This window comes from Phyllobates terribilis, unplaced genomic scaffold, assembly GCF_046119375.1.
Source record: "Phyllobates terribilis strain yellow unplaced genomic scaffold, ASM4611937v1 Scaffold_9__5_contigs__length_417890890, whole genome shotgun sequence".
In the NCBI taxonomy this organism is placed as follows: Eukaryota; Metazoa; Chordata; class Amphibia; order Anura; family Dendrobatidae; genus Phyllobates; species Phyllobates terribilis.
Window position 1 is genome coordinate 193,716,524 of NW_027362769.1, and position 20,900 is coordinate 193,737,423.

Sequence of the window (20,900 nt, forward strand, 5' to 3'; positions counted from 1 at the left end):
TGGATAGGCGGCATTCTCAGTGATGTCACCGCTGATCTCTGGTGATGGATAGGCGGCATTCTCAGTGATGTCACCACTGATCTCTGGTGATGGATAGGCGGCATTCTCAGTGATGTCACCGCTGATCTCTAGTGATGGATAGGCGGCATTCTCAGTGATGTCACCGCTGATCTCTGGTGATGGATAGGAGGCATTCTCAGTGATGTCACCGCTGATCTCTGGTGATGGATAGGCGGCATTCTCAGTGATGTCACCGCTGATCTCTGGTGATGGATAGGAGGCATTCTCAGTGATGTCACCGCTGATCTCTGGTGATGGATAGGCGGCATTCTCAGTGATGTCACCGCTGATCTCTGGTGATGGATAGTAGGCATTCTCAGTGATGTCACCGCTGATCTCTAGTGATGGATAGGCGGCATTCTCAGTGATGTCACCTGTGATCTCTGGTGAGGGATAGGCGGCATTCTCAGTGATGTCACCTCTGATCTCTGGTGATGGATAGGAGGCATTCTCAGTGATGTCACCACTGATCTCTGGTGATGGATAGGCGGCATTCTCAGTGATGTCACCGCTGATCTCTGGTGATGGATAGGCGGCATTCTCAGTGATCTCACCGCTGATCTCTGGTGATGGATAGGAGGCATTCTCAGTGATGTCACCACTGATCTGTAGTGATGGATAGGCGGCATTCTCAGTGATGTCACCGCTGATCTCTGGTGATGGATAGGAGGCATTCTCAGTGATATCACCACTGATCTCTGGTGATGGATAGGCGGCATTCTCAGTGATGTCACCGCTGATCTCTGGTGATGGATAGGAGGCATTCTCAGTGATGTCACCTCTGATCTCTAGTGATGGATAGGAGGCATTCTCAGTGATGTCACCGCTGATCTCTGGTGATGGATAGGCGGCATTCTCAGTGATGTCACCGCTGATCTCTGGTGATGGATAGGCGGCATTCTCAGTGATGTCACCGCTGATCTCTGGTGATGGATAGGCGGCATTCTCAGTGATGTCACCGCTGATCTCTGGTGATGGATAGGAGGCATTCTCAGTGATGTCACCGCTGATCTCTGGTGATGGATAGGCGGCATTCTCAGTGATGTCACCGCTGATCTCTAGTGATGGATAGGAGGCATTCTCAGTGATGTCACCGCTGATCTCTGGTGATGGATAGGCGGCATTCTCAGTGATGTCACCGCTGATCTCTGGTGATGGATAGGCGGCATTCTCAGTGATGTCACCGCTGATCTCTGGTGATGGATAGGAGGCATTCTCAGTGATGTCACCACTGATCTGTAGTGATGGATAGGCGGCATTCTCAGTGATGTCACCGCTGATCTCTGGTGATGGATAGGCGGCATTCTCAGTGATCTCACCGCTGATCTCTGGTGATGGATAGGTGGCATTCTCAGTGATGTCACCGCTGATCTCTAGTGATGGATAGGAGGCATTCTCAGTGATGTCACCTCTGATCTCTGGTGATGGATAGGCGGCATTCTCAGTGATGTCACCGCTGATCTCTAGTGATGGATAGGCGGCATTCTCAGTGATGTCACCGCTGATCTCTGGTGATGGATAGGAGGCATTCTCAGTGATATCACCACTGATCTCTGGTGATGGATAGGAGGCATTCTCAGTGATATCACCACTGATCTCTGGTGATGGATAGGCGGCATTCTCAGTGATGTCACCGCTGATCTCTGGTGATGGATAGGCGGCATTCTCAGTGATGTCACCGCTGATCTCTGGTGATGGATAGGAGGCATTCTCAGTGATGTCACCACTGATCTGTAGTGATGGATAGGCGGCATTCTCAGTGATGTCACCGCTGATCTCTAGTGATGGATAGGAGGCATTCTCAGTGATGTCACCTCTGATCTCTGGTGATGGATAGGCGGCATTCTCAGTGATGTCACCGCTGATCTCTGGTGATAGATAGGCGGCATTCTCAGTGATGTCACCACTGATCTCTGGTGATGGATAGGCGGCATTCTCAGTGATGTCACCACTGATCTCTGGTGATGGATAGGCGGCATTCTCAGTGATGTCACCTCTGATCTCTAGTGATGGATAGGCGGCATTCTCAGTGATGTCACCGCTGATCTCTGGTGATGGATAGGAGGCATTCTCAGTGATGTCACCACTGATCTCTGGTGATGGATAGGCGGCATTCTCAGTGATGTCACCTCTGATCTCTAGTGATGGATAGGAGGCATTCTCAGTGATGTCACCGCTGATCTCTGGTGATGGATAGGCGGCATTCTCAGTGATGTCACCTCTGATCTCTAGTGATGGATAGGAGGCATTCTCAGTGATGTCACCGCTGATCTCTGGTGATGGATAGGAGGCATTCTCAGTGATATCACCGCTGATCTCTAGTGATGGATAGGCGGCATTCTCAGTGATGTCACCGCTGATCTCTAGTGATGGATAGGCGGCATTCTCAGTGATGTCACTGCTGATCTCTAGTGATGGATAGGAGGCATTCTCAGTGATGTCACCGCTGATCTCTGGTGATGGATAGGAGGCATTCTCAGTGATATCACCACTGATCTCTGGTGATGGATAGGCGGCATTCTCAGTGATGTCACCGCTGATCTCTAGTGATGGATAGGAGGCATTCTCAGTGATGTCACCTCTGATCTCTAGTGATGGATAGGCGGCATTCTCAGTGATGTCACCGCTGATCTCTGGTGATGGATAGGTGGCATTCTCAGTGATGTCACCGCTGATCTCTGGTGATGGATAGGAGGCATTCTCAGTGATGTCACCTCTGATCTCTAGTGATGGATGGGAGGCATTCTCAGTGATGTCACCGCTGATCTCTGGTGATGGATAGGAGGCATTCTCAGTGATGTCACCGCTGATCTCTGGTGATGGATAGGTGGCATTCTCAGTGATGTCACCGCTGATCTCTAGTGATGGATAGGCGGCATTCTCAGTGATGTCACCGCTGATCTCTGGTGATGGATAGGTGGCATTCTCAGTGATGTCACCGCTGATCTCTGGTGATGGATAGGAGGCATTCTCAGTGATGTCACCTCTGATCTCTAGTGATGGATGGGTGGCATTCTCAGTGATGTCACCTCTGATCTCTAGTGATGGATGGGAGGCATTCTCAGTGATGTCACCTCTGATCTCTAGTGATGGATGGGAGGCATTCTCAGTGATGTCACCTCTGATCTCTAGTGATGGATGGGAGGCATTCTCAGTGATGTCACCGCTGATCTCTGGTGATGGATAGGAGGCATTCTCAGTGATGTCACCGCTGATCTCTAGTGATGGATGGGAGGCATTCTCAGTGATGTCACCTCTGATCTCTAGTGATGGATAGGAGGCATTCTCAGTGATGTCACCGCTGATCTCTGGTGATGGATAGGAGGCATTCTCAGTGATGTCACCGCTGATCTCTAGTGATGGATAGGCGGCATTCTCAGTGATGTCACCGCTGATCTCTAGTGATGGATAGGCGGCATTCTCAGTGATGTCACCACTGATCTCTGGTGATGGATAGGAGGCATTCTCAGTGATGTCACCGCTGATCTCTGGTGATGGATAGGCGGCATTCTCAGTGATATCACCACTGATCTCTGGTGATGGATAGGCGGCATTCTCAGTGATGTCACTGCTGATCTCTGGTGATGGATAGGCGGCATTCTCAGTGATATCACCACTGATCTCTGGTGATGGATAGGCGGCATTCTCAGTGATGTCACCGCTGATCTCTAGTGATGGATAGGCGGCATTCTCAGTGATGTCACCGCTGATCTCTAGTGATGGATAGGAGGCATTCTCAGTGATGTCACCGCTGATCTCTAGTGATGGATAGGCGGCATTCTCAGTGATGTCACCTCTGATCTCTAGTGATGGATAGGCGGCATTCTCAGTGATGTCACCTCTGATCTCTAGTGATGGATAGGTGGCATTCTCATTGATGTCACCGCTGATCTCTAGTGATGGATAGGTGGCATTCTCAGTGATGTCACCTCTGATCTCTAGTGATGGATAGGTGGCATTCTCATTGATGTCACCGCTGATCTCTAGTGATGGATAGGCGGCATTCTCAGTGATGTCACCACTGATCTCTAGTGATGGATAGGAGGCATTCTCAGTGATGTCACCACTGATCTCTGGTGATGGATAGGAGGCATTCTCAGTGATGTCACCTCTGATCTCTAGTGATGGATAGGAGGCATTCTCAGTGATGTCACCGCTGATCTGTAGTGATGGATAGGCGGCATTCTCAGTGATGTCACCGCTGATCTGTAGTGATGGATAGGCGGCATTCTCAGTGATGTCACCTCTGATCTCTGGTGATGGATAAGCAGCATTCTCAGTGATGTCACCGCTGATCTCTAGTGATGGATAGGAGGCATTCTCAGTGATGTCACCTCTGATCTCTGGTGATGGATAGGAGGCATTCTCAGTGATGTCACCGCTGATCTGTAGTGATGGATAGGCGGCATTCTCAGTGATGTCACCGCTGATCTGTAGTGATGGATAGGCGGCATTCTCAGTGATGTCACCTCTGATCTCTGGTGATGGATAAGCAGCATTCTCAGTGATGTCACCGCTGATCTCTGGTGATGGATAGGCGGCATTCTCAGTGATGTCACCGCTGATCTCTGGTGATGGATAGGCGGCATTCTCAGTGATGTCACCGCTGATCTCTGGTGATGGATAGGCGGCATTCTCAGTGATGTCACCGCTGATCTCTGGTGATGGATAGGCGGCATTCTCAGTGATGTCACCGCTGATCTCTGGTGATGGATAGGAGGCATTCTCAGTGATGTCACCGCTGATCTCTGGTGATGGATAGGAGGCATTCTCAGTGATGTCACCGCTGATCTCTAGTGATGGATAGGAGGCATTCTCAGTGATGTCACCGCTGATCTCTGGTGATGGATAGGAGGCATTCTCAGTGATGTCACCGCTGATCTCTGGTGATGGATAGGCGGCATTCTCAGTGATGTCACCGCTGATCTCTAGTGATGGATAGGAGGCATTCTCAGTGATGTCACCTCTGATCTCTGGTGATGGATAGGAGGCATTCTCAGTGATGTCACCTCTGATCTCTGGTGATGGATAGGAGGCATTCTCAGTGATGTCACCGCTGATCTCTGGTGATGGATAGGAGGCATTCTCAGTGATGTCACCGCTGATCTCTAGTGATGGATAGGCGGCATTCTCAGTGATGTCACCTCTGATCTCTAGTGATGGATAGGAGGCATTCTCAGTGATGTCACCGCTGATCTCTGGTGATGGATAGGAGGCATTCTCAGTGATGTCACCGCTGATCTCTAGTGATGGATAGGAGGCATTCTCAGTGATGTCACCGCTGATCTCTGGTGATGGATAGGAGGCATTCTCAGTGATGTCACCACTGATCTCTGGTGATGGATAGGCGGCATTCTCAGTGATGTCACCACTGATCTCTAGTGATGGATAGGCGGCATTCTCAGTGATGTCACCTCTGATCTCTAGTGATGGATAGGAGGCATTCTCAGTGATGTCACCGCTGATCTCTGGTGATGGATAGGAGGCATTCTCAGTGATGTCACCGCTGATCTCTAGTGATGGATAGGAGGCATTCTCAGTGATGTCACCGCTGATCTCTGGTGATGGATAGGAGGCATTCTCAGTGATGTCACCGCTGATCTCTAGTGATGGATAGGCGGCATTCTCAGTGATGTCACCGCTGATCTCTAGTGATGGATAGGCAGCATTCTCAGTGATGTCACCGCTGATCTCTGGTGATGGATAGGCGGCATTCTCAGTGATGTCACCGCTGATCTCTAGTGATGGATAGGCGGCATTCTCAGTGATGTCACCTCTGATCTCTAGTGATGGATAGGAGGCATTCTCAGTGATGTCACCGCTCATCTCTGGTGATGGATAGGCGGCATTCTCAGTGATGTCACCGCTGATCTCTGGTGATGGATAGGAGGCATTCTCAGTGATGTCACCGCTGATCTCTGGTGATGGATAGGAGGCATTCTCAGTGATGTCACCGCTGATCTCTAGTGATGGATAGGAGGCATTCTCAGTGATGTCACCGCTGATCTCTGGTGATGGATAGGAGGCATTCTCAGTGATGTCACCGCTGATCTCTAGTGATGGATAGGCGGCATTCTCAGTGATGTCACCGCTGATCTCTAGTGATGGATAGGCAGCATTCTCAGTGATGTCACCGCTGATCTCTGGTGATGGATAGGCGGCATTCTCAGTGATGTCACCGCTGATCTCTAGTGATGGATAGGCGGCATTCTCAGTGATGTCACCTCTGATCTCTAGTGATGGATAGGAGGCATTCTCAGTGATGTCACCGCTGATCTCTGGTGATGGATAGGAGGCATTCTCAGTGATGTCACCGCTGATCTCTGGTGATGGATAGGAGGCATTCTCAGTGATGTCACCGCTGATCTCTGGTGATGGATAGGAGGCATTCTCAGTGATGTCACCGCTGATCTCTGGTGATGGATAGGCGGCATTCTCAGTGATGTCACCTCTGATCTCTAGTGATGGATAGGAGGCATTCTCAGTGATGTCACCGCTGATCTCTGGTGATGGATAGGAGGCATTCTCAGTGATGTCACCGCTGATCTCTAGTGATGGATAGGAGGCATTCTCAGTGATGTCACCGCTGATCTCTGGTGATGGATAGGCGGCATTCTCAGTGATGTCACCGCTGATCTCTGGTGATGGATAGGCGGCATTCTCAGTGATGTCACCGCTGATCTCTAGTGATGGATAGGCGGCATTCTCAGTGATGTCACCGCTGATCTCTGGTGATGGATAGGAGGCATTCTCAGTGATGTCACCGCTGATCTCTAGTGATGGATAGGCGGCATTCTCAGTGATGTCACCGCTGATCTCTGGTGATGGATAGGAGGCATTCTCAGTGATGTCACCGCTGATCTCTAGTGATGGATAGGCGGCATTCTCAGTGATGTCACCGCTGATCTCTGGTGATGGATAGGAGGCATTCTCAGTGATGTCACCGCTGATCTCTAGTGATGGATAGGAGGCATTCTCAGTGATGTCACCGCTGATCTCTGGTGATGGATAGGAGGCATTCTCAGTGATGTCACCGCTGATCTCTGGTGATGGATAGGTGGCATTCTCAGTGATGTCACCGCTGATCTCTGGTGATGGATAGGCGGCATTCTCAGTGATGTCACCGCTGATCTCTAGTGATGGATAGGAGGCATTCTCAGTGATGTCACCGCTGATCTCTGGTGATGGATAGGAGGCATTCTCAGTGATGTCACCGCTGATCTCTGGTGATGGATAGGTGGCATTCTCAGTGATTTCACCGCTGATCTCTGGTGATGGATAGGCGGCATTCTCAGTGATGTCACCGCTGATCTCTAGTGATGGATAGGCGGCATTCTCAGTGATGTCACCTCTGATCTCTAGTCATGGATAGGCGGCATTCTCAGTGATGTCACCGTTGATCTCTGGTGATGGATAGGAGGCATTCTCAGTGATGTCACCGCTGATCTCTGATGATGGATAGGCGGCATTCTCAGTGATGTCACCGCTGATCTCTGGTGATGGATAGGAGGCATTCTCAGTGATGTCACCTCTGATCTCTGGTGATGGATAGGAGGCATTCTCAGTGATGTCACCTCTGATCTCTAGTGATGGATAGGAGGCATTCTCAGTGATGTCACCGCTGATCTCTGGTGATGGATAGGAGGCATTCTCAGTGATGTCACCGCTGATCTCTGGTGATGGATAGGCGGCATTCTCAGTGATGTCACCGCTGATCTCTGGTAATGGATAGGTGGCATTCTCAGTGATGTCACCGCTGATCTCTAGTGATGGATAGGCGGCATTCTCAGTGATGTCACCACTGATCTCTAGTGATGGATAGGTGGCATTCTCAGTGATGTCACCGCTGATCTCTAGTGATGGATAGGTGGCATTCTCAGTGATGTCACCTCTGATCTCTAGTGATGGATAGGCGGCATTCTCAGTGATGTCACCTCTGATCTCTAGTGATGGATAGGCGGCATTCTCAGTGATGTCACCTCTGATCTCTAGTGATGGATAGGCGGCATTCTCAGTGATGTCACCTCTGATCGCTGGTGATGGATAGGCGGCATTCTCAGTGATGTCACCGCTGATCTCTAGTGATGGATAGGTGGCATTCTCAGTGATGTCACCTCTGATCTCTAGTGATGGATAGGCGGCATTCTCAGTGATGTCACCGCTGATCTCTGGTGATGGATAGGCGGCATTCTCAGTGATGTCACCGTTGATCTCTGGTGATGGATAGGTGGCATTCTCAGTGATGTCAACGCTGATCTCTGGTGATGGATAGGCGGCATTCTCAGTGATGTCACCTCTGATCTCTAGTGATGGATAGGCGGCATTCTCAGTGATGTCACCGTTGATCTCTGGTGATGGATAGGTGGCATTCTCAGTGATGTCAACGCTGATCTCTGGTGATGGATAGGCGGCATTCTCAGTGATGTCACCTCTGATCTCTAGTGATGGATAGGCGGCATTCTCAGTGATGTCACCTCTGATCTCTAGTGATGGATAGGCGGCATTCTCAGTGATGTCACCGTTGATCTCTGGTGATGGATAGGCGGCATTCTCAGTGATGTCACCTCTGATCTCTAGTGATGGATAGGCGGCATTCTCAGTGATGTCACCGCTGATCTCTAGTGATGGATAGGCGGCATTCTCAGTGATGTCACCGTTGATCTCTGGTGATGGATAGGCGGCATTCTCAGTGATGTCACCGTTGATCTCTGGTGATGGATAGGCGGCATTCTCAGTGATGTCACCGTTGATCTCTGGTGATGGATAGGCGGCATTCTCAGTGATGTCAACGCTGATCTCTGGTGATGGATAGGCGGCATTCTCAGTGATGTCACCTCTGATCTCTAGTGATGGATAGGAGGCATTCTCAGTGATGTCACCTCTGATCTCTGGTGATGGATAGGCGGCATTCTCAGTGATGTCACCTCTGATCTCTGGTGATGGATAGGCGGCATTCTCAGTGATGTCACCGCTGATCTCTAGTGATGGATAGGCGGCATTCTCAGTGATGTCACCGTTGATCTCTGGTGATGGATAGGAGGCATTCTCAGTGATGTCACCGCTGATCTCTGGTGATGGATAGGAGGCATTCTCAGTGATGTCACCACTGATCTCTGGTGATGGATAGGCGGCATTCTCAGTGATGTCACCGCTGATCTCTGATGATGGATAGGCGGCATTCTCAGTGATGTCACCGCTGATCTCTGGTGATGGATAGGAGGCATTCTCAGTGATGTCACCTCTGATCTCTAGTGATGGATAGGCGGCATTCTCAGTGATGTCACCTCTGATCTCTAGTGATGGATAGGCGGCATTCTCAGTGATGTCACCGCTGATCTCTGGTGATGGATAGGAGGCATTCTCAGTGATGTCACCTCTGATCTCTAGTGATGGATAGGCGGCATTCTCAGTGATGTCACCTCTGATCTCTAGTGATGGATAGGCGGCATTCTCAGTGATGTCACCTCTGATCTCTGGTGATGGATAGGCGGCATTCTCAGTGATGTCACCGCTGATCTCTGATGATGGATAGGCGGCATTCTCAGTGATGTCACCGCTGATCTCTGGTGATGGATAGGAGGCATTCTCAGTGATGTCACCGCTGATCTCTAGTGATGGATAGGCGGCATTCTCAGTGATGTCACCTCTGATCTCTAGTGATGGATAGGCGGCATTCTCAGTGATATCACCGCTGATCTCTAGTGATGGATAGGAGGCATTCTCAGTGATGTCACCTCTGGTCTCTGGTGATGGATAGGAGGCATTCTCAGTGATGTCACCGCTGATCTCTGATGATGGATAGGCGGCATTCTCAGTGATGTCACCGCTGATCTCTGATGATGGATAGGCGGCATTCTCAGTGATGTCACCACTGATCTCTGATGATGGATAGGCGGCATTCTCAGTGATGTCACCACTGATCTCTGATGATGGATAGGCGGCATTCTCAGTGATGTCACCTCTGATCTCTAGTGATGGATAGGCGGCATTCTCAGTGATGTCACCTCTGATCTCTAGTGATGGATAGGAGGCATTCTCAGTGATGTCACCGCTGATCTCTGATGATGGATAGGCGGCATTCTCAGTGATGTCACCGCTGATCTCTGGTGATGGATAGGAGACATTCTCAGTGATGTCACCGCTGATCTCTGGTGATGGATAGGAGGCATTCTCAGTGATGTCACCGCTGATCTCTGATGATGGATAGGCGGCATTCTCAGTGATGTCACCGCTGATCTCTGGTGATGGATAGGAGGCATTCTCAGTGATGTCACCGCTGATCTCTAGTGATGGATAGGTGGCATTCTCAGTGATGTCACCTCTGATCTCTAGTGATGGATAGGCGGCATTCTCAGTGATGTCACCGTTTATCTCTGGTGATGGATAGGTGGCATTCTCAGTGATGTCACCTCTGATCTCTAGTGATGGATAGGTGGCATTCTCAGTGATGTCACCTCTGATCTCTAGTGATGGATAGGCGGCATTCTCAGTGATGTCACCGCTGATCTCTGGTGATGGATAGGCGGCATTCTCAGTGATGTCACCGCTGATCTCTAGTGATGGATAGGTGGCATTCTCAGTGATGTCACCGCTGATCTCTGGTGATGGATAGGCGGCATTCTCAGTGATGTCACCGCTGATCTCTGGTGATGGATAGGCGGCATTCTCAGTGATGTCACTGCTGATCTCTAGTGATGGATAGGCGGCATTCTCAGTGATGTCACCGCTGATCTCTGGTGATGGATAGGAGGCATTCTCAGTGATGTCACCGCTGATCTCTGGTGATGGATAGGAGGCATTCTCAGTGATGTCACCGCTGATCTCTAGTGATGGATAGGCGGCATTCTCAGTGATGGCACCGCTGATCTCTGCTGATGACTCTCACTCCCCTTCTCTTCCAGGTGCTGATCTGCTCTGACTGCCCCGATGCCCGGAGCCGTGTTGCCTCCATAGGACGCAGTTTGGGCTTCGTCCCGTTGGACATGGGGGCACTGTGTGCCGCCCGTGAGGTGGAGAACATCCCGCTGCGCCTCCTGCCGCTGTGGCGGTGGCCCTGCTTGCTGGCGCTCGCCATCTTCATCGTCTTCCTCCTGTATAACTTTGTGCGCTTCGTGCTGCAGCCGTTCCTGCGGGAGGGTAAGAACCGTTTCTATAAGCTGCCGCTGGAGCTGCTGAACGTGACGCTGCCGTGCGCAGCCTTCGTGCTGCTGGCGCTGGTGTACGTGCCCGGCGTCCTCGCTGCGCTCTGCCAGCTGCACAATGGCACCAAGTACAAGCGCTTCCCTGACTGGCTGCACGAGTGGATGATCCGCCGCAAGCAGCTGGGGCTGCTCAGCTTCTTCCTGGCTGCGCTGCACGCCGCCTACAGCCTGAGCCTGCCCATGAGGAGGTCCGCCCGCTACCAGATCCTGGACGAGGCCTACAGACAGGTGAGAAGCTGTGCGGGGGAGGGGCCTGAGCTGTGCGGGGGAGGGGCCTGAGCTGTGCGGGGAGGGGTCTGAGCTGTGCGGTGAAGGGACCTGAGCTGTGCGGGGGACGGGCCTGAGCTGTGCGGGGGAGGGGCGTGAGCTGTGCGGGTAGGGGCCTGAGCGGGGGAGGGGTCTGAGCTGTGCGGGGGAGGGGCCTGAGCTGTGCTGGGAGGGGCCTGAGCTGTGCGGGAGAGGGACCTGAGCCTGCCCATGAGGAGGTCTGCCCACTACCAGATCCTGGACGAGGTCTACAGACAGGTGCGGAGCTGTGCGTGGAAGGGGTCTGAGCTGTGGGGGGAGGGGCCTGAGCTGTGCCCGGAGGGGCCTGAGCTGTGCGGGGGAGGGACCTGAGCCTGCCCATGAGGAGGTCTGCCCACTACCAGATCCTGGACGAGGCCTACAGAGAGGTGCGGAGCTGTGCGGGGGAGTGGTCTGAGCTGTGCGGTAGAGGGGTCTGAGTTGTGCGGGGGAGGGGTCTGAGCTGTGCGGGGGAGGAGCCTGAGCTGTGCGGGGAAGGGGTCTGAGCTGTGCGGGGGAGGGGTCTGAGCTGTGCGGGGGAGGGGTCTGAGCTGTGCGGGGGAGGGGCCTGAGCTGTGCGGGAAAGGAGTCAGAGCTGTGCGGGGGAGGGGCCTGAGCTGTGCGGGGGGAGGGGTCTGAGCTGTGCGGGGGAGGGGCCTGAGCTGTGCAGGGGAGGGGCCTGAGCTGTACGGGGGAGGGGTCTGAGCTGTGTGGGGGAGGGGTCTGAGCTGTGCAGGGGAGGGGTCTGAGCTGTGCAGGGGAGGGGTCTGAGCGGTGGGGGGAGGGGCCTGAGCTGTGCGGGGGAGGGGCCTGAGCTGTGCGGGGAGGGACCTGAGCTGTGCAAGGGAATGAACTGAGCTGTGCGGAGGGAGGGGCCTGAGCTGTGCAGGGTAGGGGTCTGAGCTGTGTGGGGGAGGGGTCTGAGCGGTGGGGGGAGGGGCCTGAGCTGTGCAAGGGAGGGGTCTGAGCTGCGCAAGGGAGTGAACTGAGCTATGCGGAGGGAGGGGCCTGAGCTGTACGGGGGAGGGGTCTGAGCTGTGGGGGAGGGGCCAGAGCTGTGCGAGGAGGGGTCTGAGCTGTGTGGGGGAGGGGGCTGATCTGTGCGGGGGGGCTGAGCTGTGCGTGGGGAGGGGCCTGAGCTGTGCGGGGGAGGGGTCTGAACGGTGCAGGGAGGGGACTGAGCTGTGCAGGGGAGGGGCCTGAACTGTGCGGGGGAGGGGCATGGGCTGTTCGGGGGAGGGACCTGAGCTATGCGGGGGAGGTGTCTGAGCTGTGCAGAGAGGGGTCTGAGCTGTGCAGGGGGAGGGGCCTGAGTGGTGCGGGGGAGGGGTTTGAGCTGTGCAGGGGAGGGGTGTGAGCTGTGCAGGGAGGGGCCTGAGCTGTGTGGGGGATGGGCCTGAGTGGTGCGGTGTCTGAGCTGTGCGGGGGAGGGGCCTGAACTGTGTGGGGAGGGGCCTGAACTGTGCGGGGTCTGAGCTGTGTGTGTGGGGGGCGTGAGCTGTGCGGGGGAGGGGTCTTATCTGTGCGGGGGAGGGGTCTGAGCTGTGCAGGGGGAGGGGCCTTACACAGACTGTGCACAACACGATCTATGAGGAACAAACTCCTACTACACAATCTACTAACCCGCTACTGGCGCACGGTGATGAATTATGTCCTGTGACCCCCACGTATATCGGGCTCCGAGGATCCTGCACCTCATAGGATCAATAGTTCATGCGCCAACCTGCCGGTGTATAGGACTCTATAGGTCCTGTGAGGCACCGCGCGCTGCAGTCCTATAACTCCAAGAAGTCCAAAATGATGCAATAAATCCTTCAGCGGTGCCCGGCCCGTGCTGTGAGCCCTTCAGTGGTGCCTGGCCGGTGCTGTGAGCCCTTCAGTGGTGCCTGGCCGGTGCTGTGAGCCCTTCAGTGGTGCCTGGCCAGTGCTGTGAGCCCTTCAGTGGTGCCTGGCCGGTGCTGTGAGCCCTTCAGTGGTGCCTGGCCGGTGCTGTGAGCCCTTCAGTGGTGCCTGGCCGGTGCTGTGAGCCCTTCAGTGGTGCCTGGCCAGTGCTGTGAGCCCTTCAGTGGTGCCTGGCCGGTGCTGTGAGCCCTTCAGTGGTGCCCGGCCAGTGCTGTGAGCCCTTCAGTGGTGCCTGGCCGGTGCTGTGAGCCCTTCAGCGGTGCTCGGCCGGTGCTGTGAGCCCTTCAGTGGTGCCTGGCCGGTGCTGTGAGCCCTTCAGTGGTGCCTGGCCGGTGCTGTGAGCCCTTCAGTGGTGCCCGGCCGGTGCTGTGAGCCCTTCAGCGGTGCCCAGCAGGTGCTATAAAGCCTTCAGCGGTGCCAGGCCCGTGCTGTGAGCCCTTCAGTGGTGCCTGGCCGGTGCTATGAGCCCTTCAGTGGTGCTTGGCCGGCCCGTGCTGTGAGCCCATCAGTGGTGCCCGGCTCGTGCTGTGAGCCCTTCAGCGGTGCTCGGCCGGTGCTGTGAGCCCTTCAGCGGTGCTCGGCCGGTGCTGTGAGCCCTTCAGTGGTGCCCGGCCGGTGCTATAAGTCCTTCAGCGGTGCCCGGCCCGTGCTGTGAGCCCTTCAGCGGTGCCTGGCCGGTGCTATAAATCCTTCAGCGGTGCCTGGCCCGTGCTGTGAGCCCTTCAGTGGTGCCCGGCCCGTGCTGTGAGCCCTTCAGTGGTGCCCGGCCCGTGCTATGAGCCCTTCAGTGGTGCTTGGCCGGCCCGTGCTGTGAGCCCTTCAGCGGTGCCCGGTTCGTGCTGTGAGCCCTTCAGTGGTGCTCGGCCGGTGCTGTGAGCCCTTCAGCGGTGCTCGGCCGGTGCTGTGAGCCCTTCAGTGGTGCCCGGCCGGTGCTATAAATCCTTCAGCGGTGCCCGGCCCGTGCTGTGAGCCCTTCAGCGGTGCCTGGCCGGTGCTATAAATCCTTCAGCGGTGCCTGGCCCGTGCTGTGAGCCCTTCAGCGGCGCCTGGCCCGTGCTGCGAGCCCTTCAGCGGTGCCCGGCTCGTGCTGTGAGCCCTTCAGTGGTGCCTGTCCCGTGCTGTGAGCCCTTCAGCGGTGCCCGGCCCGTGCTGTGAGCCCTTCAGTGGTGCTCGGCCGGTGCTGTGAGCCCTTCAGCGGTGCTCGGCCGGTGCTGTGAGCCCTTCAGCGGTGCCCGGCCCGTGCTGTGAGCCCTTCAGCGGTGCTCGGCCGGTGCTGTGAGCCCTTCAGTGGTGCCTGGCCGGTGCTGTGAGCCCTTCAGCGGTGCCCGGCAGGTGCTATAAATCCTTCAGCGGTGCCCGGCCGGTGCTGTGAGCCCTTCAGTGGTGCCTGGTCGGTGCTATGAGCCCTTCAGTGGTGCCTGGCCGGTGCTGTGAGCCATTCAGTGGTGCCCGGCCCGTGCTGTGAGCCCTTCAGTGGTGCCTGGCCGGTGCTATGAGCCCTTCAGTGGTGCCTGGCCGGTGCTGTGAGCCCTTCAGTGGTGCCCGGCCCGTGCTGTGAGCCTTTCAGTGGTGCCTGGCCGGTGCTGTGAGCCCTTCAGTGGTGCCCGGCCGGTGCTGTGAGCCCTTCAGTGGTGCCCGGCCCATGCTGTGAGCCCTTCAGTGGTGCCTGGCCGGTGCTGAGAGCCCTTCAGTGGTGCTCGGCCCGTGCTGTGAGCCCTTCAGTGGTGCCTAGCCGGTGCTGTGAGCCCTTCAGTGGTACCCGGCCGGTGCTGTGAGCCCTTCAGCGGTGCCTGGCCGGTGCTATGAGCCCTTCAGTGGTGCCTGGCCCGTGCTGTGAGCCCTTCAGCGGTGCCTGGCCCGTGCTGCGAGCCCTTCAGCGGTGCCCGGCTCGTGCTGTGAGCCCTTCAGTGGTGCCTGGCCGGTGCTGTGAGCCCTTCAGTGGTGCCTGGCCGGTGCTGTGAGCCCTTCAGTGGTGCCTGTCCCGTGCTGTGAGCCCTTCAGCGGTGCCCGGCCCGTGCTGTGAGCCCTTCAGTGGTGCTCGGCCGCTGCTGTGAGCCCTTCAGTGGTGCTCGGCCGGTGCTGTGAGCCCTTCAGTGGTGCTCGGCCGGTGCTGTGAGCCCTTCAGCGGTGCTCGGCCGGGGCTGTGAGCCCTTCAGTGGTGCCTGGCCGGTGCTGTGAGCCCTTCAGCGGTGCCCGGCAGGTGCTATAAATCCTTCAGCGGTGCCCGGCCGGTGCTGTGAGCCCTTAAGTGGTGCCTGGCCGGTGCTATGAGCCCTTCAGTGGTGCCTGGCCGGTGCTGTGAGCCCTTCAGTGGTGCCCGGCCCGTGCTGTGAGCCCTTCAGTGGTGCCTGGCCGGTGCTGTGAGCCCTTCAGTGGTGCCTGCCTGGTGCTGTGAGCCCTTCAGCGGTGCCCGGCCGGTGCTGTGAGCCCTTCAGTGGCGCCTGGCCGGTGCTATGAGCCCTTCAGTGGTGCCTGGCCCGTGCTGTGAGCCCTTCAGTGGTGCTCGGCCGGTGCTGTGAGCCCTTCAGCGGTGCCCGGCGGGTGCTGTGAGCCCTTCAGTGGTGCCCGGCCGGTGCTGTGAGCCCTTCAGCGGTGCCTGGCCCGTGCTGTGAGCCCTTCAGTGGTGCTCGGCCGGTGCTGTGAGCCCTTCAGCGGTGCCTGGCCGGTGCTGTGAGCCCTTCAGCGGTGCCCGGCCCGTGCTGCGAGCCCTTCAGTGGTGCCTGGCCGGTGCTGTGAGCCCTTCAGCGTTGCCCGGCCGGTGCTGTGAGCCCTTCAGCGGTGCCAGGCCCGTGCTGTGAGCCCTTCAGTGGTGCCCGGCCCGTGCTGTGAGCCCTTCAGTGGTGCCCGGCCCGTGCTGTGAGCCCTTCAGTGGTGCCTGGCCCGTGCTGTGAGCCCTTCAGTGGTGCCTGGCCGGTGCTGTGAGCCCTTCAGTGGTGCTCGGCCGGTGCTGTGAGCCCTTCAGTGGTGCCTGGCCGGTGCTGTGAGCCCTTCAGTGGTGCCCGGCCGGTGCTGTGAGCCCTTCAGCGGTGCTCGGCCGGTGCTGTGAGCCCTTCAGTGGTGCCCGGCCCGTGCTGTGAGCCCTTCAGTGGTGCCTGGCCGGTGCTGAGAGCCCTTCAGTGGTGCCCGGCCGGTGCTGTGAGCCCTTCAGCGGTGCCCAGCAGGTGCTATAAAGCCTTCAGCGGTGCCAGGCCCGTGCTGTGAGCCCTTCAGTGGTGCCTGGCCGGTGCTATGAGCCCTTCAGTGGTGCTTGGCCGGCCCGTGCTGTGAGCCCTTCAGTGGTGCCCGGCTCGTGCTGTGAGCCCTTCAGTGGTGCTCGGCCGGTGCTGTGAGCCCTTCAGCGGTGCTCGGCCGGTGCTGTGAGCCCTTCAGTGGTGCCCGGCCGGTGCTATAAATCCTTCAGCGGTGCCCGGCCCGTGCTGTGAGCCCTTCAGCGGTGCCTGGCCGGTGCTATAAATCCTTCAGCGGTGCCTGGCCCGTGCTGTGAGCCCTTCAGTGGTGCCCGGCCCGTGCTGTGAGCCCTTCAGTGGTGCCCGGCCCGTGCTGTGAGCCCTTCAGTGGTGCCTGGCCGGTGCTATGAGCCCTTCAGTGGTGCCCGGCCCGTGCTGTGAGCCCTTCAGTGGTGCCCGGCTCGTGCTGTGAGCCCTTCAGTGGTGCCTGTCCCGTGCTGTGAGCCCTTCAGCGGTGCCCGGCCCGTGCTGTGAGCCCTTCAGTGGTGCTCGGCCGGTGCTGTGAGCCCTTCAGCGGTGCTCGGCCGGTGCTGTGAGCCCTTCAGCGGTGCCCGGCCCGTGCTGTGAGCCCTTCAGCGGTGCTCGGCCGGTGCTGTGAGCCCTTCAGTGGTGCCTGGCCGGTGCTGTGAGCCCTTCAGCGGTGCCCGGCAGGTGCTATAAATCCTTCAGCGGTGCCCGGCCGGTGCTGTGAGCCCTTCAGTGGTGCCTGGCCGGTGCTATGAGCCCTTCAGTGGTGCCTGGCCGATGCTGTGAGCCATTCAGTGGTGCCCGGCCCGTGCTGTGAGCCCTTCAGTGGTGCCTGGCCGGTGCTATGAGCCCTTCAGTGGTGCCTGGCCGGTGCTGTGAGCCCTTCAGTGGTGCCCGGCCCGTGCTGTGAGCCCTTCAGTGGTGCCTGGCCGGTGCTGTGAGCCCTTCAGTGGTGCCCGGCCGGTGCTGTGAGCCCTTCAGTGGTGCCCGGCCCATGCTGTGAGCCCTTCAGTGGTGCCTGGCCGGTGCTGTGAGCCCTTCAGTGGTGCTCGGCCCGTGCTGTGAGCCCTTCAGTGGTGCCTAGCCGGTGCTGTGAGCCCTTCAGTGGTACCCGGCCGGTGCTGTGAGCCCTTCAGCGGTGCCTGGCCGGTGCTATGAGCCCTTCAGCGGTGCCTGGCCCGTGCTGCGAGCCCTTCAGCGGTGCCCGGCTCGTGCTGTGAGCCCTTCAGTGGTGCCTGGCCGGTGCTGTGAGCCCTTCAGTGGTGCCTGGCCGGTGCTGTGAGCCCTTCAGTGGTGCCTGTCCCGTGCTGTGAGCCCTTCAGCGGTGCCCGGCCCGTGCTGTGAGCCCTTCAGTGGTGCTCGGCCGGTGCTGTGAGCCCTTCAGTGGTGCTCGGCCGGTGCTGTGAGCCCTTCAGTGGTGCTCGGCCGGTGCTGTGAGACCTTCAGCGGTGCTCGGCCGGTGCTGTGAGCCCTTCAGTGGTGCCTGGCCGGTGCTGTGAGCCCTTCAGCGGTGCCCGGCTGGTGCTATAAATCCTTCAGCGGTGCCCGGCCGGTGCTGTGAGCCCTTAAGTGGTGCCTGGCCGGTGCTATGAGCCCTTCAGTGGTGCCTGGCCGGTGCTGTGAGCCCTTCAGTGGTGCCCGGCCCGTGCTGTGAGCCCTTCAGTGGTGCCTGGCCGGTGCTGTGAGCCCTTCAGTGGTGCCTGGCCGGTGCTGTGAGCCCTTCAGCGGTGCCCGGCCGGTGCTGTGAGCCCTTCAGTGGCGCCTGGCCGGTGCTATGAGCCCTTCAGTGGTGCCTGGCCCGTGCTGTTAGCCCTTCAGTGGTGCTCGGCCGGTGCTGTGAGCCCTTCAGCGGTGACCGACCCGTGCTGTGAGCCCTTCAGTGGTGCCTGGCCGGTGCTGTGAGCCCTTCAGTGGTGCCTGGCCGGTGCTGTGAGCCCTTCAGCGGTGCCCGGCCCGTGCTGTGAGCCCTTCAGTGGTGCCTGGCCGGTGCTGTGAGCCCTTCAGCGGTGCCCGGCCGGTGCTGTGAGCCCTTCAGCGGTGCCAGGCCCGTGCTGTGAGCCCTTCAGTGGTGCCTGGCCCGTGCTGTGAGCCCTTCAGTGGTGCCCGGCCCGTGCTGTGAGCCCTTCAGTGGTGCCCGGCCCGTGCTGTGAGCCCTTCAGTGGTGCCTGGCCCGTGCTGTGAGCCCTTCAGTGGTGCCTGGCCGGTGCTGTGAGCCCTTCAGTGGTGCTCGGCCGGTGCTGTGAGCCCTTCAGTGGTGCCTGGCCGGTGCTGTGAGCCCTTCAGTGGTGCCCGGCCGGTGCTGTGAGCCCTTCAGCGGTGCTCGGCCGGTGCTGTGAGCCCTTCAGTGGTGCCCGGCCCGTGCTGTGAGCCCTTCAGTGGTGCCTGGCCGGTGCTGAGAGCCCTTCAGTGATGCCCGGCCGGTGCTGTGAGCCCTTCAACGGTGCCCAGCAGGTGCTATAAAGCCTTCAGCGGTGCCAGGCCCGTGCTGTGAGCCCTTCAGTGGTGCCTGGCCGGTGCTATGAGCCCTTCAGTGGTGCTTGGCCGGCCCGTGCTGTGAGCCCTTCAGTGGTGCCCGGCTCGTGCTGTGAGCCGTTCAGTGGTGCTCGGCCGGTGCTGTGAGCCCTTCAGCGGTACTCGGCCGGTGCTGTGAGCCCTTCAGTGGTGCCCGGCCGGTGCTATAAATCCTTCAGCGGTGCCCGGCCCGTGCTGTGAGCCCTTCAGCGGTGCCTGGCCCGTGCTATAAATCCTTCAGCGGTGCCTGGCCCGTGCTGTGAGCCCTTAAGTGGTGCCTGGCCGGTGCTATGAGCCCTTCAGTGGTGCCTGGCCGGTGCTGTGAGCCCTTCAGTGGTGCCCGGCCCGTGCTGTGAGCCCTTCAGTGGTGCCTGGCCGGTGCTGTGAGCCCTTCAGTGGTGCCTGGCCGGTGCTGTGAGCCCTTCAGCGGTGCCCGGCCGGTGCTGTGAGCCCTTCAGTGGCGCCTGGCCGGTGCTATGAGCCCTTCAGTGGTGCCTGGCCCGTGCTGTTAGCCCTTCAGTGGTGCTCGGCCGGTGCTGTGAGCCCTTCAGCGGTGACCGACCCGTGCTGTGAGCCCTTCAGTGGTGCCTGGCCGGTGCTGTGAGCCCTTCAGTGGTGCCTGGCCGGTGCTGTGAGCCCTTCAGCGGTGCCCGGCCCGTGCTTTGAGCCCTTCAGTGGTGCCTGGCCGGTGCTGTGAGCCCTTCAGCGGTGCCCGGCCGGTGCTGTGAGCCCTTCAGCGGTGCCAGGCCCGTGCTGTGAGCCCTTCAGTGGTGCCTGGCCCGTGCTGTGAGCCCTTCAGTGGTGCCCGGCCCGTGCTGTGAGCCCTTCAGTGGTGCCCGGCCCGTGCTGTGAGCCCTTCAGTGGTGCCTGGCCCGTGCTGTGAGCCCTTCAGTGGTGCCTGGCCGGTGCTGTGAGCCCTTCAGTGGTGCTCGGCCGGTGCTGTGAGCCCTTCAGTGGTGCCTGGCCGGTGCTGTGAGCCCTTCAGTGGTGCCCGGCCGGTGCTGTGAGCCCTTCAGCGGTGCTCGGCCGGTGCTGTGAGCCCTTCAGTGGTGCCCGGCCCGTGCTGTGAGCCCTTCAGTGGTGCCTGGCCGGTGCTGAGAGCCCTTCAGTGGTGCCCGGCCGGTGCTGTGAGCCCTTCAACGGTGCCCAGCAGGTGCTATAAAGCCTTCAGCGGTGCCAGGCCCGTGCTGTGAGCCCTTCAGTGGTGCCTGGCCGGTGCTATGAGCCCTTCAGTGGTGCTTGGCCGGCCCGTGCTGTGAGCCCTTCAGTGGTGCCCGGCTCGTGCTGTGAGCCGTTCAGTGGTGCTCGGCCGGTGCTGTGAGCCCTTCAGCGGTACTCGGCCGGTGCTGTGAGCCCTTCAGTGGTGCCCGGCCGGTGCTATAAATCCTTCAGCGGTGCCCGGCCCGTGCTGTGAGCCCTTCAGCGGTGCCTGGCCCGTGCTATAAATCCTTCAGCGGTGCCTGGCCCGTGCTGTGAGCCCTTCAGTGGTGCCCGGCCCGTGCTGTGAGCCCTTCAGTGGTGCCCGGCCCGTGCTGTGAGCCCTTCAGTGGTGCCTGGCCGGTGCTATGAGCCCTTCAGTGGTGCTTGGCCGGCCCGTGATGTGAGCCCTTCAGCGGTGCCCGGCTCGTGCTGTGAGCCCTTCAGTGGTGCTCGGCCGGTGCTGTGAGCCCTTCAGCGGTGCTCGGCCGGTGCTGTGAGCCCTTCAGTGGTGCCCGGCCGGTGCTATAAATCCTTCAGCGGTGCGCGG

At 58.6% G+C, this 20,900-nt stretch overlaps 1 protein-coding gene across 1 annotated transcript in view; it reads left to right on the forward strand.

Moving 5' to 3' along the window:
• The window catches only part of STEAP3 (STEAP3 metalloreductase), a 219,509-nt gene that overhangs the window by 185,453 nt on the left and 13,156 nt on the right, over window positions 1-20,900 (forward strand). Inside the window, exon 3 of the mRNA XM_073647568.1 lies at window positions 10,962-11,489. Coding sequence (XP_073503669.1) covers window positions 10,962-11,489 — 528 coding nt within the window. The remainder of the gene's footprint in view (window positions 1-10,961; window positions 11,490-20,900) is intronic.